The 26,717-nt window shown below is 36.8% G+C and overlaps 3 protein-coding genes and 1 non-coding gene across 5 annotated transcripts; all 4 read left to right on the top strand.

Moving 5' to 3' along the window:
* The first annotated feature begins 972 nt into the window (after positions 1–972).
* On the top strand, positions 973–4,402 carry LOC130470534 (40S ribosomal protein S10-3-like). Of its 2 annotated transcripts, none has more exons than XM_056840827.1 (5): positions 973–1,392; positions 1,833–1,881; positions 2,675–2,948; positions 3,146–3,275; positions 4,044–4,402. In XM_056840827.1, exons 2-5 carry the CDS (start codon positions 1,836–1,838, stop codon positions 4,122–4,124), a joined length of 531 nt encoding a protein of 176 aa, XP_056696805.1. In that variant the 5' UTR covers positions 973–1,392; positions 1,833–1,835; the 3' UTR covers positions 4,125–4,402. The 2 variants fall into 2 exon arrangements, with proteins under 2 accessions (XP_056696805.1, XP_056696804.1); XM_056840826.1 differs by lacking the exon at positions 973–1,392 and adding an exon at positions 1,490–1,752.
* A 9,170-nt stretch (positions 4,403–13,572) lies between these two features.
* LOC110793915 (extensin-like) lies at positions 13,573–15,942 on the top strand. The gene is made up of 3 exons (XM_056838729.1): positions 13,573–13,729; positions 14,164–15,247; positions 15,447–15,942. Exons 1-3 carry the CDS (start codon positions 13,676–13,678, stop codon positions 15,632–15,634), a joined length of 1,326 nt encoding a protein of 441 aa, XP_056694707.1. The 5' UTR covers positions 13,573–13,675; the 3' UTR covers positions 15,635–15,942.
* Positions 15,943–16,912: 970 nt separating this feature from the next.
* On the top strand, positions 16,913–20,875 carry LOC110793918 (linamarin synthase 2). Its single transcript, XM_021998856.2, has 2 exons — positions 16,913–17,640; positions 19,811–20,875. Exons 1-2 carry the CDS (start codon positions 17,082–17,084, stop codon positions 20,761–20,763), a joined length of 1,512 nt encoding a protein of 503 aa, XP_021854548.1. The 5' UTR covers positions 16,913–17,081; the 3' UTR covers positions 20,764–20,875.
* A 555-nt stretch (positions 20,876–21,430) lies between these two features.
* TRNAM-CAU (transfer RNA methionine (anticodon CAU)) lies at positions 21,431–21,515 on the top strand. Its single transcript is given in 2 exon segments — positions 21,431–21,468; positions 21,480–21,515. It is a non-coding gene; the product is annotated as a tRNA-Met (tRNA).
* The last annotated feature ends 5,202 nt before the right edge of the window (positions 21,516–26,717 follow it).

Below are 26,717 nucleotides of genomic sequence, written 5' to 3'. Positions count from 1 at the left end.
AATTTAAGTTTATTAAGAGAAACTGTGAATGGTTATTTATTTGTTTATTCTTTTCAATTGTAGTTTTAATTATGGCAAACAACAATTCATTCAACATACGATCAATTCTCGAAAAGGAGAAGTTGAGCGGGAAAAACTTCCTTGACTGGCAAAGGAACTTGCAAATAGTTCTTATGCAGGAAGAAAAGGAGTATGTCCTGGAAGAGGCGATGCCCGAAGCCGCAGGCGACGGGGTCACTCAGGCAGCCCTCAATCGTTGGATTGATGCCAACAAGGATGTGAAATGTCTAATGCTCGCCACCATGAGTGCAGATCTGCAGAAAACGTTCATCAACTCAGATGCTTTCACGATCATCAGTGAGTTAAAGAACATGTTCCAAGATCTGGCTCGAGTCGAAAGATTCGAGACTCATAGGCAAATTCTTGAGACCAAGCTTAAGAAAGGCGAGCCCGTAAGTCCACATGTTCTCAAAATGATTGGACTCATTGAGAATATGAGTCGGCTGGATCAGTAATTCTCTCAGGAAATGGCTGTAGACACCATCCTCCATTCTCTTCATAACGGGTATGATCAGTTCAAACTGAACTACAGTATGAATAGTCTGGACAAAACTCTCACTGAGCTTCACGGTATGCTGAAGAACGCTGAAAAGACGCTCAAAAGTGATAAGCAAGATGTGCTTATGGTGCGTGGGGGCAAGTTCAAGAAATCTGGAAAGAAGAGGAATGCTAAGAAAGGTGGCAACAAGGCCAGCCCAACTAAGCAAACTGGCGCCAAGTCTGAAAAGAGGAAGGTCCACTAGTAGAAAAAACCCCTGTTGCAGCCCCCTTGTTGCAGCGTACATGTATAAATACGCTTCAACAACCAGTCGGTCAACGCGGGTCAAACCCTTTAAAGGGTTATCGCAGCGTACATTTTAGTTGTTCGCAGCAAATGTGTTTGTTGCAGCGTACAAAATAAAAGCCCGCAGCAACAACCCGACTTTATTGCAGCATACATGTTATTGTCCGCTGCAACAAGTCCGCGTTTCAAATTTTTTTACTTTCCTAGGTTGCAACAAACCGCGCTCAAACGTACGTTGTTCCTTTTCTGCTAGCTCCAAGCTTTTTCCCTTAAACAAATATCCAAGCAAGCCGTCGAACTCAGCCGTCGAACTCAGCCCTGCGTCGCCGTCGAACTCAGCCCTGCGTCGCCGTCGAACCCAAGCGTTGCTCAGCCCTGCGTCGCTGTCTTCGCCGGTGTGTGGTGTTCTCGCCTCATCTCCCCCATCCCGTTCAATTCTCGCGCGGCCTGTCACTGAAAGATATATTCTTGGTCGGCCGGGGGTTCAGCATCTCCCCGTCGCGTCGTGGTTCCGGTGGTTGCTCGGCGTCGTGGTTCCGGTGGTTTCGGTATGGTGTGTTCAATTTTTATTTTCGTTTTTTATTTTCGTTTTCAGATTAGGGTTCAATTTTAGTTTTTGATTTTCGTTTTGATTATTGTTTTTGATTTTCGTTTTTGATTTTCGTTTTGATTTTCGTTTTGATTTTCGTTTTTGATTTTCGTTTTGATTTTCGTTTTTATTTTGATTTTTTTGGCTGTTTTTCAATTATTAAACGATTAAACGGGGTCTTTTAAAATCTACGAAAGAACAAAACTAGGGTTTCTCTGCGATTTAAGCTTTATTTCAAGGTTTATTGCGGCATTCCCTTTGCAAGTTTCACCATTTGATCGATTCCCACAGATCCCTTCTTCGTATTTCCGTCAACATGGTATTTTCCATTTCTCATTCTTCAATTTCCTTTTAATTTGTGTGTGAAATTTCATAATAATTTTGGGTATTGTTGAACAGATCATGACTGAGCAGAACCGCCGTGAGATCAGCAAGTACCTCTTCCAAGGTCATCTCTCTCTTTCTTGATCTAAATTATGGGTTTCCTTTTTGTGTTTGGTGCAATTTTATATGAACAGACTTCCATTTCCCACTTGAATTTAATTTATTTTTATTAGTGAATAATTGATTAGATTATGGCAATATGATATGAATTTCTGGGTTTTTTCCAATGTGGTTGGTTTTAAATTTATATTACGGAGTATTTCATTTTGACAGTTGAAATGTGTTATCTTTCATTTATCCCAAATTTCAATATTGGATTGGGATACTGGGGTATTTAAGGAAGTGGTAACTCTGGGATATATTTACATGTCTGAGTGATAGGTGGAAGTGTGGAACAGTAACTTTTAGCACCAATTTGGTTTAGGCTTTGTCTTTCGTGGTCACAGATAGCCAGAGGTATGATTTGTGAACAACATATCTTAATTAAGAATTGCTTCCCAAGGTGATTAGATTTTACTATCATATAAATGTACGGAGTACAAACCAATGTTCTATTAGCTGCACTAGGTTGAAATCGTTGAATTGTTAATGTTGAATGTGGCTGCACCGCGTTACTGTTGTGACTTGACGGTGATACGGCTTGTGCTACTCCATTATTTGTATCTCATAATCGCATTGAGTTTTGTATGTTATTTGTTTGTAGATTTCCTTTTTAAATTAGCTTTTGTCAGTTATAGACTCATAGTTAATCTTTTGGAGTTCTTTAATCAGAACCATAAGAGATTTTTCTGTTATCAAAGTGATTCAGAAATGCAAGCTTTCTGTACTGATTTAGAACTGGAATGAATTTTGAACAGAGGGAGTTTGCTTTGCAAAGAAAGATTATAACTTGGCAAAGCACCCTGACATTGATGTCCCGAATCTGCAAGTGATCAAGCTGATGCAAAGCTTTAAGTCCAAGGAGTATGTGAGGGAGACCTTTGCTTGGATGCACTACTACTGGTTCTTGACCAACGAGGGTATTGAATTCCTTCGTACTTACCTCAACCTTCCCTCAGAGATTGTCCCTGCTACCTTAAAGAAGCAGATGAAGCCTGCTGGCAGGCCAATGGGCGGCGCACCTGGCCCACGGTAATGGCTTGCTCTTTTTTTTTTATAGTCAAAATGGTTAAGGTTGTCATAATTGTGATTTCCCTTCTGATGGTAAACACAAGTTTAATACGGAGTACAAACTTATCTTATTAGTGGCGCTCTGCTGATATTGTTGTTTTTTCAAATTGGATGTCAGCTTTCTAACTTGGTTGTTATGTTGTTGAATTTTTTACCAGTGGGGGATCGCGATTTGAAGGAGACAGGCCTAGATTTGGTGATAGGGATGGCTACCGTTCTGGACCTCGTGGTGAAGGTGATTCCGGTGACAAGGGCGGTGCTCCTGCTGATTACAGACCATCATTTGGGGTAAGTGTGAAACGTTGATAGTGCTAATTGAGTTTCTTGGGTAGCTTCTGTTTTTTAATAGTCCTAATTGCACTTGGATAGTACTCCGTATTAACTATTAAGACCCTAATATTTATTTTCTTTGATGATCTGAATTTTTATTACAATGTTGTTACGTTACATTCCGGTGATTCAGTGAAGCGAGCTATACCTAGTTATCTACTGAATGATATGCTGTACTACCTTCTGTAACTTAAAACGATGGAACTGATCACATTTGTGAAGAAGATATATGCAATAGAGTGGAATCCTACGTGTCATGTGTTTGTTGCCATTACTTTGGCGTTGTTGAATATCAGTGATGTGTAGAATTTGGATATAAATAATTCTACAATATTCTATGAACCTATTCAAGGGTTATGGATATGAGATTGGATCCTAGGCCCAGTTCAGCTGCTGAGATAGCTTTGTCCAGAATACCGGTACTTAGAAGACTTAGTTGATAATTCTATTTGGATCTGAATTTCCTCTATATAGTAGCATAGTGTTTGCGTGAAAGGTAAATTAATCTGTATGAATACAATGCTATATATTTCCCTTGTCACCTCCTGAAGGATGTGTAAACATGTGGATCATGGATAGAACCAGTATTAGATGGCTGATTTTATATTGCCTAAAACAGGGCTTACTCTTTGTCTGTGGTCGTATAAGGTGTGAGTTTGTGATTGTCTCCCCTCTCCCCATTGTACCAGATTCGTGTTTGATGATACATATTTTATTATTTCACAGGGTTCTTCTAGTGGTAGGTCAGGCTTTGGTCGTGGAGCTGGAAGCTTTGGTGCTGGACCAACAAGTTCAAATCTTTCTTGAAACCATAAACTTCTATGAATAGGACTATTCCAATTTTGAATGTCATGACTGTTTTTGATTGAGTTGAAGAGAAATACAATACAATGTTTTGCAAGAGGCTTCCTTAGACTAACTACATGTACTTTGACTTCTTTAATTTAGTTTTTTTTTCCCTTTGGTTGGTAGATGATGTGAATACTCAAGTGATCATCTGCTTGGCCACCATTTTCAGATTTTGTTTATTGATACCTTTTGCTTCATGGAAAAGTTTACATGTTAGGCTTTGCCATTATCTCCTATTTGTTCCTTGTCTGGTGTGCTGCTAGTACAAACGTGCCCATCTGCCTTAAGCTTCTGTGGCATTTCGGCTCTGTCTGGTGTGCTGCTAGTACAAACGTGCCCATCTATATTTGGTGCAAGGCACTCTAGGTATCCCTAAACAAAATTAGAATTTTCCCGCCAAAAGTGCTTTGTTGCAGCGTACATATATGTTGTACGCTGCAACAAGGGAAAAAAATTTCGCAAAAATTCAGACTTGTTGCAGCGTACAAATAAATGTACGCTGCAAAAAGTTGGGTCTGTTGCAGCGGGCTTTTATATGTACGCTGCAACAAGTCCAAAATTTTGCCAATTTTTTGGCACTTGTTGCAGCGTACATCTAAAAGCCCGCTGCAACAAATCACTTTTTGCAGCGAACATGTACGCTGCAACAAGTTCAGACTTGTTGCAGGCCCCCCAGTTGCAGCATACGATGTACGCTGCAACAGGGGTCTAAAAGCCCGCTGCAATAAGGGTTTTTTCTACTAGTGGTCAGTCAACCCACTTCTGAGTTCGAATGCTTCTACTGCAAGAAGAAGGGGCATTGGAAGAGAGATTGCTTGAAGCTAAAGGAAGATCAGAAGAACGGAACAGTCTTTCCATCTTCAGGTATTTTCGTTATAGACTGTATACTTGCTAATTCAACTTCTTGGGTATTAGATACAAGTTGTGGCTCACACTTATGTTCCAATCCACAGGGACTAAGAAGAAGTAGAAAGTTAAGCAAGGGTGAAGTCGACCTACGAGTGGGAAATGGAGCACGGATTGCTGCATTAGCTGTAGGAACTTATTATTTGTCGTTGCCCTCTGGGCTAGTTTTGGAACTGGAAGAATGTTTCCAGATTCCAAGTTTTACTAAAAACATCATTTCAGTTTCTTGCTTAGATGCTAAGGGATTTTCCTTTTTAATAAAAGACAATAGTTGTTCGTTTTATTTTAAAGAGATGTTTTATGGATCTGCTAGATTAGTCAATGGACTTTATTTATTAGATCACGACAAACAAGTTTATAACATAAATACCAAAAAGGCCAAAAAGGATGATTCAGATCTCACCTATCTGTGGCATTGTCGATTAGGCCATATAAACTTGAAACGCTTAGAAAGACTTCAAAAGGAAGGAATTCTAGAACCATTTGACTTAGAGGATTATGGTAAATGCGAATCATGTTTACTTGGCAAAATGACAAAGCAACCTTTCTCTAAAATAGGAGAAAGAGCAACTGAACTATTGGGTTTAATCCATACAGATGTATGTGGACCAATGAGTACAAATGCTAGAGGTGGTTTCAGCTACTTTATCACTTTTACTGATGACTTCAGTAGATATGGTTATGTCTACCTAATGAAGCACAAGTCTGAATCCTTTGACAAATTCAAGGAATTTCAGAGTGAAGTAGAGAATCAATTAGGCAAGAAGATTAAGGCACTGCGGTCTGATAGAGGCGGTGAATATCTGAGCTATGAATTTGATGACCATCTGAAAGAATGTGGAATTCTGTCAGAATTGACTCCTCCTGGAACACCACAATGGAATGGTGTGTCGGAACGGAGGAACAGAACCTTGCTAGACATGGTCAGGTCAGTGGTGGGTCAGGCCGAACTTCCAATAGAATTTTGGGGACATGCACTAAATACAGCTACACTCACTATAAATAGAGCTCCGTCTAAAGATGTCGAAAAGACTCCATATGAGTTATGGTTTGGAAAGCCTCCAAATGTGTCTTTTCTTAAGATTTGGGGATGTGAAGTATACGTCAAACGATTAATTTCAGACAAACTTCATCCGAAATATGACAAATGTATCCTTGTGGGCTATCCAAAGGAAACAAAGGGGTATTACTTATACAATACATCTGAGAACAAGGTGTTTGTTGCTCGAGATGGTGTCTTTTTGGAGAAAGATCACATTTCCAAAATGACAAGTGGGAGAAAAGTAGACCTCGAAGAAATTCGAGTCGAACAACAAAATCTAGAGAATGCTCAAGATGACATTCAGGATGAAACTCAGAGATCTTTAGAAGAATCTGGTGAGAATCATGGTCAATCTAGAAATGTTACCCCGCGTAGATCGCAAAGATATAGATCTCAACCGGAAAGGTACTTAGGTATCTTGACGAACGAGAGCTATGACGTTCTATTACTTGAAAGTGATGAACCTGCGACTTACAAACAAGCTATGACGAGCCCTAGCTCCAAGCAATGGCAAGAAGCCATGTAATCTGAATTAGACTCCATGTCTGAAAACCAAGTATGGGATTTGGTCGATTTGCGGTTTTCAAACTGAAAAAGGACAAGGATGGGAAACTTGAAGTTTTCAAAGCTAGATTGGTTGCAAAAGGTTACAGGCAAGTCCACGGTGTGGATTACGATGAAACCTTTTCACCAGTTGCAATGCTAAAGTCTATTCGAATAATGTTAGCAATCGCTGCATATTACGATTACGAAATATGGCAGATGGATGTCAAAACCGCTTTCTTAAATGGCGTTTTAACAGAAACTGTGTTCATGACACAGCCTGAAGGTTTTGAGGATCCAAAGAATGCTAAAAAGGTATGCAAGCTAAAGAAATCAATCTACGGATTGAAGCAGGCATCCAGGAGCTGGAATATACGTTTTGATGAAGCAGTCAGTGACTTTGGTTTCATCAAGAACGCAGACGAATCTTGTGTATACAAGAAGGTCAGTGGGATCAAAATTGCTTTCCTAGTATTATATGTCGACGACATATTACTTATCGGAAATGACATTCCTATGTTGAACTCTGTCAAGATTTGGCTTGGGAAATGTTTTTCGATGAAGGATCTAGGAGAAGCACAGTACATATTGGGCATCAAGATTTACAGAGATAGATCTAAAAAGATGATTGGACTTAGTCAAAGCACTTATATCAATAAGGTTCTTGATAGGTTCAAGATGGCAGACTCCAAGCGAGGCTACCTACCCATGTCTCATGGAATAACTCTAAGCAAGACTCAGTGCCCAAAAACACTTGATGAGCGTAGACGAATGAATGGGATTCCATATGCATCATTGATTGGTTCAATAATGTATGCTATGATATGTACACGCCCGGATGTTGCGTACGCACTCAGTGCTACGAGCAGATACCAGTCAGACCTAGGAGAGGCACATTGGACTGCTGCCAAGAATATTCGGAAGTGCCTGAAAAGGCACAAAGATGACTTCCTGGTCTATGGTGGAGATGATGAATTAATTTTTAAAGGCTATACGGACGCAAGTTTCCAAACCGACAAAGATGATTTCAGATCACAGTCTGGGTTTGTCTTCTGCCTCAACGGAGGTGCAGTAAGCTGGAAAAGTGCTAAGCAAAGCACCATTGCGGATTCTACAACTGAAGCGGAGTACATTGCTGCACATGAAGCGGCAAAGGAAGCTATATGGCTAAGGAAGTTCATAGGTGAACTAGGTGTAGTCCCCTCCATTAAAGGACCAATAGCCCTGTATTGTGATAACAACGGAGCTATTGCACAGGCAAAGGAGCCTAGACACCACCAAAGAGTCAAGCATGTACTTCGTAGATTTCACCTTCTACGAGAGTTCGTTGAAAGAAAAGAAGTCGAGATAAGCAAGATTGGAACTGATGACAACATATCAGATCCATTGACTAAACCTCTGCCGCAGGCGAAGCACAACTCGCACACTGCAGCCATGGGAATCAAACATATTGGAGAATGGCTTTGATGTCCTTATTTAATGTTTTAAAGTTTTAGAATTTAAATCTTTGTAAAACATTATTGGTTAATCATTCACAATAAATGAATAGAATTCATTTTTCCATTTAATTGTGGTTTATTAAATGATGAGTCCCTTCAATTTGACGATATATTCAGGATAGACTGTCAGGACAAGTCCTGTGACTAAGAAATGTCTATCAAGTGAACTTGAATGTCAAAAGTTGAAAATGGTCCCTGGTCGAAGTTTTCTATAAAATTGGACGCATAGAAAACATTAGACGACTAGAATGCAAGATGACTAGTAGTTCTGTTTCTTGAACTATGTGGACATGGAAATGTCATAATCATATGCATAGATACTTACTTTGGGAAGACTAGTATCGGACAGACCTATGAAACTTTACTGTAAGAGATGAAAATCTGTCATAAGTAAATTTCATTAAAATTATTAGACACTAAATCCTCAATACTTGAGTGATTTAAGATTACTTGTTTGAGAACTGGTTGCTTTGACGTTGACCAACCGTCGCACCGTAAAAGGAGGCTATAAAGGCAATGCTCAAGTAATCACCTATCAAACGAAGTCTAATCTCAAGATCGCAAGATTGGGATTGTCCTCCCATAAATCGGGATGAGATGCTTAAAAGTTGTACAAGGCCACTCGGAGAGCTAGAAACTGTGAAATGCATGGCCGTGCTCAGATGAATCATAGGCTATGATTATCTGCTTATTTGATCAGTTGAACTCTGAAACCGAGAAACACCTCTGGACATAATAAGGATGACAGCTCTTACCTTATGTTCAAGAGCAAGCATCGAGCGACAAAGGAATTAGGAAATGCACACTTGTCCCTAAGGACAAGTGGGAGACTGAAGGAAATAATGCCCTTGGTCCAAGTATGCATTCAATATTAAGTCTAATAAATGCGGTTCAGTATTAATTAACAAGTTAATAATTCGGTGAGATCAAGTGAGCTGAATGCCTAGCTAGAGGCCGCTTCAGTTCAAGTGGAATTAATGATATTAATCCACAGCTTACTCTTGACTAAACCCGTATGGTCACACAAATAGTACGTAAACGGATCAAGTATTTAATGGCATTAAATACTCTATCTATGGATATTCGGAATCGACGGATCTTGGTTTCAGTGGGAGCTGAGATCGTCACAAGCAAGAAATGAATACTCCGGAAACGATGATATTGCCGGAAACGGAAATATGGATCGTATCGGAAATATAAATATTATCCAAGTCGTAGATGTTGCCGGAAACGGAAACATGGTACGTATCGGAAAATATTATCGGAAATGGAAATATTGCCGGAATCGGAAATATTGCCGGAAACGGAAATATTGTCAGAATCGGAAATATTATCGGAATCGGAAAATAGTTCCGGAAACGGAAATATTAAATATTTGTTCGAAACGGAAATTAATTCCGGAATCGGAAATATTAAATATTGTTCGTATCGGAAATGAATTCTGGAACCGGGAATTTAATCGGAAGCGTATCGTACGAATAAGCATCGGACAAGGCCTGCCGGACGAAGGCCCAGCACGAAGCCAGGCCATCGCCCAGCAAGCAAAGACGCGCGCCAACGCCCAGCCCAAGGCAGCGCCAGGCCCACCGCAAGGCAGGCCCAGCGCGCCAAGGCAAGGCTGCCCAGCGTGGGCTGCGTGGGCCGAGCGCACGCGTGCGGGCGCCCTCGTGGCTCCGTGCGTTTGTGTTTGTGTCCATGCACAATTCCTAAATCTATTAGGATTTGGTGTATGATTAAACTCCTATTTCTATTAGGATTATTTAATTAATTAGAGTCCTTGTGGGATTCTAAGTTTAATTAAATCGTATCCTACTAGGATTCCAATTCCCTTTCCAAACCTCTATAAATAAGGGCCTAGGGTCATAATTTATAAACACGATTGAAGTATTCAAAAGGGTAAGTTTTGAAAGAAAATTCAGCCACACTCTTGCACAATAATAGCCGAAAATTCCTAAGCACCTTAAGGGCGATTCTAGTTGGTCAATCTTGAGGCGGATCCGGACGTACTGTGGACTATCTACGGAGGGACGACACTTGGAGTCCTAATGACTTGTTCTTGTTCGGTTCGGGCGCAGCTAGGGAAGGCACGCTACAAAGTGTATGCATCTATACTATGCTAAATGATTATGTGTAAATAATATGCTTTCCTGGCTTTATGGTTTTTCCGCATGATTTATGTATTGTCATATGTATCATAACCTAACAGCAGCCTGTAGTAAAGATTCTCACCGAACGGGTAAGGGTTGGTCACTTACAACAACTGCCGATATTTCAAGACCTCCCGAAGAAGGGTGTTCGTGAGGCATAGCTAGTTCTTGGGATCATGCAAAGGCTTTAGCATGTTTATATTGAATGAAATGGTCTCTTAGTTGCCGAATAGTCACACTTCTTATTTTCACGGACTCCGCTGTTCTAATCACGTGCTTACAGGGTAAACAACTTCAGGACGTACATCAAGAATTGATTATTGAAATAATAATTAAGGCATACTGGTGAGGATTTCTCGCGTTGTGTAATTTACAAAGTGGACCAAGCTCAAGTTCAGAGGGATCATGATCATGCGAGGAAAACAATTGAAGATGGGTTCGGAACAACAACTTTTGCTAGGGAGCTGGATTAGATCTTTTCCTCTGTTTTTATTTTTTATTTTTTTTCGCGTTGTTTTGTTTGTTTGATGAATGTCAAAAAACAGGTACATTTGCACATGAATTTTAATAATATTGTTCATCAAGGAACCAAAAGGTTGAAGAATTGATCTTATAACTATGACGTGCTATGAGATCCTGCCCTAGTAGTTAAGACAAGGAGATTGTGTATGGTAGGTGCAACAAATAAAGCATCGATGGAAACAAATTTGTTATAAATAAATTTTTATTTAAACGTAGTGTACAATAAATATTTTCTATCGGAGTAAAAGTTAAGTCAAAATATTTAAAATTTACCCCAATGTAATATAAAAGTTTCGGAGTATCTATTTTCTAGTGATAATATTATTCCTTCAAAACACTAATAACGTATAAAAGTAACTATTTAACCCTTTAAAATGTTTATCCGTAAAAGAAAAAGTAATATAAAATGTAATCAAAACGTGTTAAAAATTAACAAAAACTGGTTAAAAGTTACCCAGATGTATAATAAATTTCTAATACACCTAGTGCGTGCATGAGTGCAATGAGCCGATACGTTTGTGAATTACTCGCAAAGAAGCTCGGTCAAAGTTCGTTTAATAAGTTAATAAACAAGATTGAACAAAAAAAATTAAGATCGCGTGTTAAGTAAACGAGTCAAGCTCGAACAACTTCATGTTCGGCTAGTTGATATTCATGAACAACTCGTTTAACCTCTTTTGTAAACATGATAATGTTCGAGTATAAATCGTTAAATCTTTTTAAAACTATTTTAGTTTCTTCCTAAATCTTTTACATGAAATCAAAATTATCAATACGTATAATTTTTTTGCCATACATTGTTATTATAGTATGATTTTTAAAAACGTTAATAAAATTAAATGGATGCATAAACTTTTTTAGTTTTAAAGGTAATTTAAGGTTGTTTTAAGCTTGTTTAAGCTCGAGCTCAAACTCGAAATGCAAATAAGATTGTTCATGAACAAAGCTCGAACAACCTAAATTCTTAACGAGCCAAACTCGAACAAGAATTTCGCAAAGCTAGTTCGAGCTCAAGTTAGAACGAACACTAATAATCCTTATCAAGGTCAACGTAACTCGAACAAGTTAAAAGTCGACTAATTTACCGCCCTATGCATGCAAGATCTTTTATTTTTTAAAAGTGGTAATTGTTTAAACTTAGAGCCTAAATCAAGTGCGCTAATATTTGAAGGGTTCTTTAAATTAAGAGAGTGGGATCTAATTAAGTTTGTAATTGTGCTTAAGCTACGCAACTGGGGATCAAGCTAGCTAAAGTCGTAGCATTAATGAAGTCGTTGTCACGTGGATTTCACCATCTTATTCGCTGCAAGATCGCATCGCATGAAATCCAAGATAACTGAATTTAATGATTGTATTAAATACTGAATGTAGCCACGTACCTTTAACAAGATCCTCTTATGACGGATGACTTTTTCACTCTAACTTTAAGTATGCATTCATATTTAATCACTAATCACTAATCACCCTTTTTTACTATTTCCATCATGTGATTTACTGTATTCACATTTCCATTAGGAGTTTAATTAACCAGTGATTATCTCCCTAGATTGTGATAAAAAGGACAGCGTAACACCATATAAAACATAAAGATATTCGGTTATATTGGTGCAACTTACAGAGTACGTACATTTCTAGAGTGTAAGGAAGTTGGATTGATTGCACAAATATTAATAGAAAAGTTGGTTGAATATAATAAAATATAGATAAAGTAAGAAAAATGTGTAAAAATGTGGGTGAGTGTAAGAAAAAAAAATGAATAAAGTAAGATGAAGCGAGTGGAAAATTGTAAATATTGTGGGGGTAAGAGGGATAAGGTATTAAATTTTCATGTCTAAAAGTAAAATAAAGCTAAGTGTAAATAACATTATGAAACAGACTAAAACAAAAAGTATAAAGATCATCTAAAACGAAGGTAGTATGTTTTAAAACTCGAGATCGAGTCGAGTATACTCCGTAATACCTTAATCCATTTTAATTATCTCAAAAAAGGTAGGATTTGGCAAAATGTGAAATTGTCCTTCAAAATATCAATATAGATACCCTAAGATTCATAAATGGTCAAGGATATACTTCAATATTTTTACATTGGCGTATACTTCCACCATTCGTTTTTACTCGTAATGTTGGTAACTTTCACGCATGTTAATGCATAAGTATGATCAATTAATCATTAATATCTTTAATTTATTTTAAGCAAAAATTATAAAAAAAAAATGGTATTTTAAAAATACACGTTAAGACGAATCTAACAAGATCCACATGATTATGTTTTATCTTACATAGTAGTATAAATTACAAACAATAGCCAAAGTAGAATACTAAAAGTATGTAACAAGGATTAAAAGTCTTAACGTTGGGAGTATTAAAAAACAGAAGAAGTACGTAATAGGTAATACCACATACAAAGTATAACAAAAACAACACGAATACTAGAGAAAGGGATGAAAAATTAACCCAAAGTAAGAATAGTATAGAGAAAGTGAGTAATATGGAGAGCGATGCATGGAAGGAATTTCTCCCATAATATTGTGATTTGTGGATGCCAAGGAAGGAGGGGTTGACCTTGATCCAATTTGTCAGATTTATTTATTTAATTGATCCAATTTGTCAGATTTATTTATTTAATTGATCCAACTTACTAACAATTAACATAACTACGTTTATGTGGAGAAACTTACGACTTGGTTCCCATCATTAATGCTAATCTACAATTCTATATTCTTCTTACTCGAACTTCACTGAGTCCCTCCCTATATATATAGCTTACTCTTCCATTCAATTCCATATCTCACTTCGATCAATTTTATTTCTTCCTTCTAATTAGTTTTTCTTAGCCAATTGCCACTTACAATGGCTTTGAAAACTTCCTTCTTGTTTGCCTGTTTCCTTATCATATCCACTCAGGTATATAGTTTTCCACAATAATAAACGCATATACGTAGTATACATAAATATATATACACTACATCTTTTTTTTTTTACATGGGCATGTTTATAAGTAGTATCTAGTGTAGACATACATTTTATACCATACTCTTTAAATTGTAACCTATTTAGTATTGGCAAACAAGTGCAATGTGCATACATCCATGCAAATGGAAAGTGATTGAAATAGGGAGAAGTTTAATACGTAGTAGTGGTTACACACTTTGTAGTTATGTTAGAATCCTCTCCCTTTAATGTACATAGTACTCAATTGAATCAAAATGAATTACATAAATACTTGTCATGTATTGCGTATGAAATATCTTTCATTTCTCATGTAAACACGTTTTGTTTTCTGAATACTATTTTCATGAGTTGGTTGTTCCTTCTCAAATCTGTTAATTTTTTTGCAGGCATACGCTAATTGTCCTCCCGGCGCTGAAACACCTACCGGTTCTCCGCCAAAGTCTTCTCCTACCACTCCCCCGCCAACTGCTACTCCCCCAACCTACACACCACCAATGACTCCAACCACTCCTCCAACTGCCACTCCTCCAACCGCCACACCCCCATCTGCTACTCCCCCCACTCCGGTCACTCCACCAACAGCCACACCTCCTACCTACACTCCAACAACTCCGCCAACTCCCGTCACTCCGCCAACCGCCACACCCCCAACTCCCGTCACTCCACCAACCGCCACACCCCCAACCTACACCCCCACCACCCCCCCAACTGCTCCCCCAACTCCCGTCACTCCACCAACCGCCACACCCCCAACCTACACCCCCACCACCCCCCCAACTACTCCCCCAACTCCCGCCACTCCACCAACCGCCACACCCCCAACCTACACCCCCACCACCCCCCCAACTACTCCCCCAACTCCTGTCACTCCACCAACCGCCACACCCCCAACCTACACCCCCACCACCCCCCCAACTACTCCCCCAACTCCCGCCACTCCACCAACTGCTACACCCCCAACTCCCGTCAGTCCTCCAACTGCCACTCCCCCAACTTACACTCCAACGACTCCCCCGACTACTCCTCCAACTCCCGCCACTCCACCAACCGCCACACCCCCAACTTACACTCCAACCACTCCCCCAACTACTCCTCCAACTCCCGTTACTCCACCAACTGCCACTCCCCCAGCTACTCCTCCGACCCCCGTTACTCCACCAACTGCCACTCCCCCAACTTACACCCCAACCACACCCCCAACGACTCCTCCAACTCCCGTCACTCCACCAACAGCCACACCCCCAACTTACACTCCAGCAACTCCTCCAACTGCCACCCCACCAACAGCCACTCCCCCAACTTACACTCCAGCGACTCCTCCAACTCCCGTCACTCCACCAACTGCCACCCCACCAACAGCCACTCCCCCAACCTACACTCCACCACAAACTCCCACTACTCCTCCGACCCAACCTCCTTCCACTTATCCACCAACTCCAGAAACTCCTTCCGTACCACCTTACAAGCATGGTACGTTACTTTACAAACTTTTTCTATTTCAATTCGGCACATTTTTGTATTAATTGCTTTTGAAATTTTATTATTTCGGAGAACAAAACATGATTACCTATAATGTTATTACAACATTATGATTTATAGCTATCTACATTGAACATATATTTAAAAACAAAAAAGGTAACATGGACATGTATTTGTGTAATATGTTTAGGGTACTGCGTGGTGGAATGTATGAACAGATGCAGATCTTCACCAGCTTACGTCGGAAGGACAAGAATGTGTGTGAGAATATGCAGTCAATGTTGCAAAGCTAATGACAAGTGTGTTCCCGGCCCTGCCAAAACTTGCCCATCATGGGACTCCATTGTCTACCACGGTTACACCGTCCAGTGTCCTTAAACGCAAACTATTGATTAATTAATCCATCATCGATCACTACTTCATTTGTTTTAATACAAATACGTACTCTGTTGATTAACAACATATTTATGATATCCTTTAATGATATGATGTTTGCTAAGTAGTTAAATTATACTCGATCGGTGATGTTAATCAGGGTGGTGATGATATGTTCCCAAATCCCAATTAGTAATGCTACGGCAGTACGTTGTTACGCCCTTTGCTAGTTTGTTGTACTTGCTAAATTGAAACAATAATTGAATGAAGTGAGGCCCAATGAGGTCATCTTTCCTCATACTCTTGTCCAATTCTTATACTCTTAATATTTTTGTTACTTTTTATTTCATTTTTTCCCTACCTCGCTACGGGAAAACATAACCACAAAGGAATATACTCCATCTGTATTTATTTAAGGTATACACTTGTCTTTTCCGGCCGTATTTATTTAAGAGATACACTTGCCATTTTTAGTAACTTATTAACCCCACCATCTAATTAAATAATATATCTACACCCCACACCCACCTCCCATTCCCTAAAATGACATGGTCCCCACTTATTTTTCTTATTAAAATATCTACTCAACCCCACTTGTTTTATTGCTTTATTTCTTTCAATTCTTTTTCTTAATACCCGTACGCGGCCAAGTGTATCTCTTAAATAAATACGGAGGGAGTACCAAGTATAAAGGATCATGCAATTATAAATGACATTTATAATTTATTGTTCCTGTCGTGGTTCATTCATAATAAAAAATAAAAAATAAATAAAAACTTCGTTTCACAATATGTGTAATATTTCTTTTTGCACGTATTTCAATTTCCAACACACTTTTTTGGACATTAATGAAGTCAGTGGCAGGTTTAGAAATTGTACTAAGTGGGGTCACTATTACAAAATTACTAAAAATTAACTAAATTAGGTACTTTTTAATACGAATTAGTCGAAAATTAACTAAAAAATTATGCAAATCTTTTTGGCCAAGTGGGGTCAAGTGACCACTCTCCCCATACACTGGATCCGCCACTGAATGAAGTATTTCTAAATGCGTATAAGTAAAAATTACAACAAGTTGATGCTTGAAATTCTTGTAATGATACGAATTTAACAAGATCTAACTTGACTGTGTTTTTTCTTAAATAATCGGTCATTAAAAAAAAAGATTGTCGAAGTTGATTGATGAATGATACCCAAGTGAGAAATGATGTATTGCGAAATAGAAGTAGTAAATCTAAAAATAAGATTGATCGAAAATACATACTCCAATCTTAACCACTGTACTAAGAATTCATTAAGTATAGCTCCGTTTCAAACTTGTCTTTCTTTCTATTATTTTCAAAATAAATGTAATCATTGTCCATTATAAATAGCCAATCTAACCAAATGAACTATTCCTTCTAATTAACTTCAATCAAAGCCTTAAAATTGAACATACAAGAATTAAGAGATGGATGAAGCTAATAAAAAAGGGCATGTAGTATGTATAAGTTTCCCAGCACAAGGCCATTTAAATCCCATGATGCAATTCGCGAAGCTTCTCCATTCTAGAGGCTTCTACATCACCTTCGTCAACACCCACTTCAACCACAACCGTCTCATCAGGGCCAAGGCTGCTTCATCATCATCATCATCATCATCATCATCATCATCATCATCATCATCATCATCATCAATTAGCTTCTCCTTTCCAGATTTCAATTTCGAAAGCATGTCTGATGGATTACCACCGTCTGATCGTGATGCTACCCAGGACCCTCCCTCTCTCTGTTATGCTCTCCTTGAGAATTGTTTGCCTGCTTCTCGAGAGCTCTTGGCCAGGATAGGGTCGGCGGACGGTGTTCCGGCGATTACATGCGTGGTTTCCGATGGGTTGATGGGTGGTGCTATGGAAGCTGCTAAGGAGATTGGTGTTCCTGCTGTACAGTTATGGACTGCCTCTGCTTGTGGATTCATGGCTTATTTTCAGTATCCTCAACTTCTTACAAGGGGAATTATACCATTTAAAGGTAATTAAGCTCTGTTTTATGCAATTAATTAAATTTGATTCATTTTAACTTATCTCAACTTAATTAAATTTACTGAATTCATTTTTTCTTGAATAAGTAAACGGACTCTTAATTTTGAGGTTAATTCCATGCTTCTGCTTTTTAAATTCGATGAAAAATGGATACATGTTAGACTTTTAGAGGATGGATGACTCACGCAGATAACATATTCAATCTTGTATTTTGTTGGATAGCGCAATAGTCTTTGCAATTCGATCCACATTCATGATAAGATGCAAATTAAATGGTTTTAATAATAGTATTTGGAAATTTTTAATACTCAACGACTTAAAAGATGATTGCCAATCAATTGATAGAGATTTACCGACTTGGAAGCTTAATTGTAGTTAATTCATGACATATGACTATTAATATGAGAAACAATGTTATAGTGTTATTATGAAATTGACTAAAAAGAAAAATGCAAATGAAGATAGTCCTATTTAATCTAAAGTTGAGAAGGAGTCTTTATGAGACAATACTAGGTAAAGTCTCTAAAGACAATACTAAGCGTAAACCGGTAACTTTAACTCATTTAATAAGTTTGGCTTACCAAAAAAAAAATGCAACAATGACAGAAAACACATATATTTTTTATTTTAATCTTAGTATAATCTTTAAAGACAGTACCTAGTATTGTCTACCACTTCCTGAGTTGAGAAGTATGTAATCTATATGAAATTTATTAGATTTGATAACGAAATATAGACCAATGGTACTATACACTGGGCACTGGCGAATGCAATGTAGAAAGAAAGAGGTCCCTGACCTTACTTGCCAAAATAAATAAATTAGTTTTAGTTAAATTTTCATTCATCTTTTTTAAAACGGATTTTTCATGAAATACTCATGAGGTTTGACTTTATTCACCAAATACCCTCGTAGTTTCAGGTATTTACCATATACCCCTGAGGTTTCATTTTCTTACGTGACGTGACCCTGCCGTTAAGTAGTCGTTAAGTGAATGTTAGAAACTTTCATTTTTTTTACCCTATGCCCCTCTAATATCTAAAACTTTCACCATATACCCTGTTAAGCAACGACTAATTTTTCAAAAAAAAATAAATCTTTAGCCAATATTTCTATAAATTTTGAGAGTCTTAAGTGCTGGATATATTATTATATTTTTATAATATTAAAAAATCTTAGGTGCCTTGAAAAACCTCATTTTTTGTTTGTAAATTCTGAGTTGGCCTCAATCGATCTGCGGGCATTACAGTTAGCAGTTTGCACATCATCAGTATAAGCAAATAAATGTTATAAGCAAGGGATAGAAGGAAAAGGAAAGAAACAAAGAAAAAGAAAAAGAAAATGTTCTATGATGCCATATGTTGTGTTCCGAGTTCTATTAATGGAGGTAAAATTATTATTGATCACAGAGAATATACCTTTCGAATAAGTTCTTTCATGTCTTTACGGAACCTCTCAACTTTGGTGCATTTGCAAAAATTACGCAATCTAACAGCTGGTATAAAAAATAATTCGAAGAAAGCAACATTATAAAAATATATCCAGCGTTTAAGACCCTCAAAATTTATAGAAATATTTTAGAAATATTGGCTAAAGATTTTTTTTTTTTTAATGAAAAACTAGTTGTTGCTTAACAGGGATATATGGTGAAATTTTTAGATACCAAAGAGGCATATAGTGAAAAAAACTAACAGTCACTTAATGATCAGGCTGCGTTCTATTCACCTGATTTCCACTTATTTTTCCTGAACTTATCTTATCTGAACTTATCTGAACTTAATTGAACTTATCTGAACTTATTAGAACTTATCAAAACTTATTTTAGTTATAAATTGTACTTGGCCGACCTTTATTTTTCTTGAACTTATGTTATCTGAACTTATGTGAACTTATTTTTCTTGAAATAAGTGATAATAAGGTAAACAGAACAGCGCCTAAGGGTCACGTCATGCAAGAAAATGAAACCTCGGAGGTATATGGTGAATACATGAAACTACGAAGGTATTTGGTGAATAAAGTCAAATCTCGGGGTATTTCATGAAAAATCCGTTTTTTAAATATACATAGTTTTAGTTAAAGTTTCGTCAATTTTTATAACTTATAGATCCGTTACTAGTCAGATAGTGTTAATAATTTCAATATGTTATGGTTATTATTGTAGATGAAAACTTTGAGCACGACGGGACCTTAAACAAGCTTGTGGATTGGATACCGGGCATGGAAGAGAACATGCGCCTTCGAGACCTTCCTTCTCTTATGAGAATTACAGATCCAAATGAAATCCTTTTCACATTTCAAAGAGATCAACTCCAACATTGTCTTCAAGCATCCGCCATCATATTCAACACTTTCGATTCCATCGAACAAAAAGTATTAGAGGCCATTAAGTCCAATATCTCCCCTCAAATCTACACCGTGGGCCCACTTCATTTACTAGAGGAAAAACACGTTCCCGAAAGCCCATTAAAGTCATTCAGGCCCACTTTATGGAGAGACGACATCTATTGTCTTGAATGGTTGGCCCAAAGAAAGCCCAAGTCAGTAGTATATGTTAACTATGGTAGCGTTACCACAATGTCTAAGGAAAACCTTGTGGAGTTTGCATGGGGATTAGCCAATAGTAAGCACCCATTCTTGTGGGTCCTACGCCCGGATGTTGTCACCGTCGACGACGACGGATCCGATCTTTTGCCTGAAGAATTTAGTGATGAGATAACAGGTAGAGGATTGGTGGTGAGTTGGTGTCCACAAGAGAAAGTGTTGGTTCACCCTAGTGTTGGTGTTTTCTTGACACACTGTGGGTGGAATTCTTTGCTTGAGGGTGTTTGTGGTGGTGGTTTGCCCCTTATTTGTTGGCCGTTCTTTTTTGAGCAACCTACCAATTGTCGGTACGCGTGTTTGGATGATGAGTGGGGGTTTGGGCTTGAGGTGAATCAACAAGTGAAGAGGAAGGAGGTTGAGGATTTGGTTAGAGAGGTGATGGGTGGAGAGAAAGGGGAGAAGTTGAGAAAAAGGGCTTTGAGTTGGCAGCAAAAAGCTGAGGAGGCTACCGATGTTGGTGGTTCATCTTTTGATAATTTAAAAAAATTTCTCAAAGAGATTTTACATTTGTAATGTACTAGTTAGTATTGAATAAGAGGTGGTCAAAATTCGGTCCATCAGGTCGGATTTTACTTAAAAATCTCATATATCCAAACCCGTAAATTAATTGTGTTAGGTTTTTCAACTAGATCCAGTTTAATTTTTGGGTCGAGCTCAGGCCTTAAAACTCTCTTTTTAATTTATAGTTTCCCAAACTTGCCTGTTTTTTCGTGTCTATTCATTGATGATCAACTCTACAATTGACCAATTGGTCAGAAATAATAATGTAACAGGGTGGTAAGCAGCTTGATGTCGCTTAAGGGAGATATCGGGTTCAAGCCTCGCCGTATGCAGAAAATCTTGTTGGGAGACTCACCACCTTAAGCAAGGTGTGCGACACGAGTCGGATCCGAATATAATCGGAGCTAAGCTCCAGTGAACCGGGTGTGCTATGCGAAAAAAAAAAAAAAAAAAAACAACAAAACAAAAAAAAAAAAAAATACCAATGTAACATGGTGGATTGCTGAAAATGTTGATTTGTATCCAATTTTGTAAAATGTGGCTAGAGGGAAGGTATGTAATTTATAGTTTAACGTATAAGATATAATTAAATTTATCACAAGCCTGTAATATACTTCTTGTGATGATGTTAGCACTCAGTTTGAGATAGTTAATATATATACATTTAATAACATCAACAGGGGTGGTGGCGCAGTTGGCTAGCGCGTAGGTCTCATAGCTTCTGAGTAATCCTGAGGTCGAGAGTTCGAGCCTCTCTCACCCCAACTTTTTATTTTATTGTCATCAAGTTAATTTATTTTATTTTTGGCAAATCATCAAGTTGTTCACAAGTTATAATTACCTTATTTGTCTCTCAACTTTTAATTTTATTGTCATCAAGGGTAAGACGTGCCAGCTCGTAACATGTCTCTTCCTATTTAACATTAACATGGTGCCTCATCATCTTTTGATCGACATGCCATTTCTGCATTTAATCTATCATTTTTTATTCTCTGCATGATAACATGATCTATGAGAGGTGAGAGCATTGAGAAAATTACTAGACGTATGTCAAGACTTAAAAAAGTTAGATGGGCACGAAAACATAAAAACTGAAATTTTATTTATACATCTTATTGGTTTCTAAAAAATTTGCAGAAACTTTTCCATGAGACCGCCTCACGGGCGCGTGTAAGAAAGACCGGGTGAGACAACCACGCGCGCGTGGCCTCACGCGCGGTATAAATTGAATTATTTTGTACGGGATTCTCACTTTCCCCTTCTCTCTTCTTAACCTCTTTCTCTCTCCTCCAAAAATCTCTGGATCTCTGCCCCCTCTCTCCTCCAAAACTCAGGAACCTCACCTTCTCGTCGCCGTCCCTCCAAAACCCTAGCCACCTTCATTCTATCTTCTCCTTCCTCGATCTCTCCTCCTCGCTGCCGTTGCAAGATGTGCGACCATGGATTCCGACTATCTCAGCCTCGTAGTCTCCGCCGACAATGGATGCGCGGCCATGGATTCCGCTTGAGGTTTTTAGGTTTTCGGTTTTATTCCTTTGATTTTGTTGAATTTGCGATTTAGGTTTTGATTAATTTGGTTGATATTATTGATGTTTGATTTCATGACAATAGGTGGCGGCCCGTGACGGTGGTGGAGATGCGGCTGGTGCTGCTAGGAAGACGGTGGGTTTCGGTGATATGACAGGGAGATGGTGGAGGTGCGGTAGGATTAAGGATTAGGATTCGCTTCCACCGTGCTATTCAATAACAGCGAGCATATGACGGTGAATTAGGCGGCGGCGAGGAAGTTGATCGGAGGGAGGAATGGAGTTACAAGCCTCAATGTTGATGTATTCCAGTGGATTGCAAAAAAAATTAAGAATAGTTTTGTTTTGTATAGATTTTTGTTTTAGTTATAAATTTTTTATATTTAGTAATGAAATAAAGTGCTTTAGTTACCTTTTTGCATTTTATTTTTGGTTATAAGCAAAAAGTTATCAATGTTTTTTATGTCAGTTTTCTAAATCTGTGAGATTTGATTTAATAGATGAAATTATACACTTATATTAACTAAAACTCAAAAAAATTTAACTAAAATGCAAAATAACGAAACTAAAACCGCTGAATTCTTAACTAAAGCTCAAAAAAATTAACTAATACTCCTTCCGTTCCTAAATTCTTTTAAACTAAAAACATGTAACTAGAACTCAATTTTTTTTGAAATCCTAACTAAAACTTCAAAAGCGATAACTTAAACTCAAAAATTCCTAACTAAAACTCAGAAAATCTTAATTGGTTCAATTTCTTAACTAATTGAATTTCAGGCTTAACTAATTGGTATCATTGCTAACTAATAGGTTACATTACTTGACTAATTGAATTTTAGGTTTAACTAATTAGTTATAGTGCTTAACTAATTGGTTTCATTGCTTCACTAATTAGTTCCATTGCTTAATTAATTGGTTCAATTGTTTAACTAATTGGTTCAGTTGTTTAATTAATTGGTTTCATTGATTAACTAATTGAATTTCAAACTTAACTAATTGGTTCAATTGCTTAACTAATTGAATTTCACGCTTAACCAATGCTTTCTTTATATTTTTAAAGTAATTAGTTCAATTTGAACCAATTATTTTAATTGTTTAACTAATTGGTTTCATTTCTTAAGTAATTGAATTTTAGGCTTAACAAATGCTTTCTTTATATTTGTAAACTAATTGGTTACACTGCTTAAATATTTAGTTTCATTACTTAACTAATTGGTTGCATTGCTTAACTAATTAGTTTCATTGCTTAACTAATTGGTTTCAGTAATTAACTAATTGGTCACGGTGCTTAATTAATTTGTTCTAATGATTAACTAATTGATCATAGTGTTTAACTAATTTATTTCATTGCTTAACTAATTAGTTCCAGTACTTAACTAACTGGTTTCATTGCTTAACTAATTGAATTTCAAATTAACTAAAGAGAAATTATTTTAATTACAACAAAAATTTTCATAACTAAAACGAAAGTATTCTTAACTATAAGAATTGTAATCTTAACTAAAACAAAACTATTCTTAACTAAACTCGTCATAAAATCACAACTATTTTATAAAAAATCATATAAACCTCAAAAATTTATTGTTAACTAAAACAAATTTAATCTTAACTAAAACAACTTTATTCATAACTAAAAAAAGAAATAGTTTCAACTAATACAAATTTAACTTTAACTGCAATAAATTTCTTAACTAAAACGTAATTATTCTTAACTAAAACATAATTATTCTTAACTAAAGAAAAAATTTATAACTACATATTACAAAAGTATTGTTAACTAAAACCAATTTAATCATTTCTAAAATACATAAAATAAATCAAGAACAATGTTGTTAGCTTGGCGGCCTTAATCTCATGCCGTTGAAGTCTGTGACAATAACTCGTGACCTCGATCACCATGTCTTCGCATACATGAAAGGTGCACCTTGAGTACGTGTTGGTTGTGTTTATGAAAACCAATCTTCTACCAGATTTTTCAATTGCTTAAATGAAATGTTGCATTACTTAACTAATTGAAATTCAAACTTAACTAATTTATTCAATTGCTTAACTAATTGAATTTCAGGCTTAACTAATTGGTTTCATTGATTTAACTAAATCGCTCCATTGCTTAACTAATTAGTTCCATTACTTAACTAATTGGATTTCAAACTTTACTAATTGAATTTCAGGCTTAACTAATTGGATTTCAGGCTTAATTTTTTTTTTCGATCCTATTTTTTTTTTCGAAATTAAAATTTTCAATTAACTAAACTAGTGTAAAACATAACTAAAAGTAATAAAAATCATAAATAATTGAATAACAAAATAGTTAAGGTATAAAGACAAATAGTTAAACTTTTGAGTAAAATAGTTATTAATTTTAAACAAACTTATCATTAACTAAAACTCATGAAATCTTAACTAATTAGTTGCAATGCTTAACTAATTGATTTCATTGCTTAACTAATTGGTTTCAGTGCTTAACTAATTAGTTCCGTTGCATAACTAATTGATTTCGTTATTTAACTAATTGAATTTCAAACTTAACTAATTGGCTCTAGTGTCTCACTAATTGATTTCAGTGCTTCACTAATTGCTTCCAGTGCTTCACTAATTGGTTTCATTGCTTCACTAAGTGGTTGTATGGGTTAACTAATTTATTACATTGCTTAACTACTTGGTTCCAAAACTTAACTTATTAGTTTTATTTTATAACTAATCGATTCAATTGCTTATCTAATTGGTTTCAATGCTTAAAATTTTGTATCTTAACTAAAATTCAGAAATTCGTTATCTGAAACTCAAAAAATCTTAACTAAAACCAAGAAAATCGTAACTTAAACTCGTGAAATCATAACTAAAACTCGAAATGTCGTAACTAAAGCACTGAATTGAAAACTCAAAATACGTAACTAAAGCTCAAAAAAACTTAACTAAAACCAAGAAAATCATAACTAAAACTTAAAAAATATTAACTACAACTTATACAATTAAAACCCATAAAATTGTAACTAAATATAACAAAAATGTAACTAAAATGAAATTATTCTTGACTAAATGAAAATTTTTATTTACGTCTACAATATAGATTTAAACTAAATTACAATTCTTTGAATTTTGCCACCCTGCTGTCTGTCTCACTCCTCTCCATGCCGCCCAGCAACACGGCAGCAGAAGCACCAACAAAGCATCCACGGGAAAGACAAGCCTAGCGCCACAAGCAGCAACAACAACAACAACCACCAAACAATCACCAGTTCAACCGCTGCTCCACCACCATCTCCACCGTCAACCGCTTGCAATCCTCCAACATTGCAGCCACCGTCACCAACGCAACAAAACCAAAAACAAAAATCAAAATCAAAAGAATTAATTAAAAAAAAAGAAAACAAAGAAACAGTAAACATTACCTAAACTTACAATTTCAGATAAATCAAATTAAAAGGACAAACTCAAACGATTAACCTTAATTTGACATAAAAAATCATGCGTTCGGCCATACTTAGGGTTTGAGATAGAAATCAATACCTCAGATAAATTACAAACTAAATTATAAAAACTAATTAAAAAAAACTGATTCATTACCTCACTACAAAGACCGCCGCCGTCGATTCATGAACACCTACGAAAACCTCCGCCGATTCCACATTTCGACCATCGCCTTCACCGCGACTAATATCGACCGTAATTTGTGCTAGTTCTTCTGAATGACCGCGGCTCTTCAACTCCGACATAAATCATTCTCTATGACCGCCGCCGCCACCACTTTTTCGGTTTCTAAATCATCAACAACTTAGGTTTTCGGAAATAAAAATTAGAAAGTGAAGATATTCAGAGGAGATGAGTACCAGAGGAGAGCAACGACGACAGTGAGAAGTTGCCGGCATCAAATGCTCAACGACGGCGGCGAGAAGTTGCTGGTGGTAGATGATAAACGACGGCGGCGAAGAGAGAGAATGGAAAACCCTAATCTAATGAAGGAGGAAGAGAGAGAAATTTTTTGGAAGAAATGAAAGTGAAAATGAAAATAAATCATAAAATTGTTATATATATTTTCTTTTATTAATGCTGACGTCAGCAATTTACATGGCAGCTTGTGTGGCAGTCTAGTTGACAACAAGGCGGTCTTTCCCGTAAGACCGTCTTTTACAAAAGTTTGTAAAAAATTTGAGACATAAACAATATGGATTTTATGACACTATAGCAAAATAGATAAATTAAAGAATACTTAAAGCAATGATATTACAATCGAACAAATTCAATTTAAAATACACTCAAATCAAGTTAGTTAATAATCTCATTGATCCATTTTTTTAACTACATGCCAGGAAATCGCCATGCCATAACTAGTTTACTTGAAACTCTGTTTTCTTCACCTTATTTTTATTACTTGTTACTTTCTACTTATTCTTGTTAAAATAAGATCAGGCAATTCGTTGGAGAAAACGTTTATGCTTA

This window comes from Spinacia oleracea, chromosome 3 (genome assembly GCF_020520425.1).
Source record: "Spinacia oleracea cultivar Varoflay chromosome 3, BTI_SOV_V1, whole genome shotgun sequence".
NCBI classification, from domain to species: Eukaryota; Viridiplantae; Streptophyta; class Magnoliopsida; order Caryophyllales; family Amaranthaceae; genus Spinacia; species Spinacia oleracea.
Note: the sequence above shows the minus strand (reverse complement) of the source record. Positions and strands in the feature narration are given on the sequence as shown.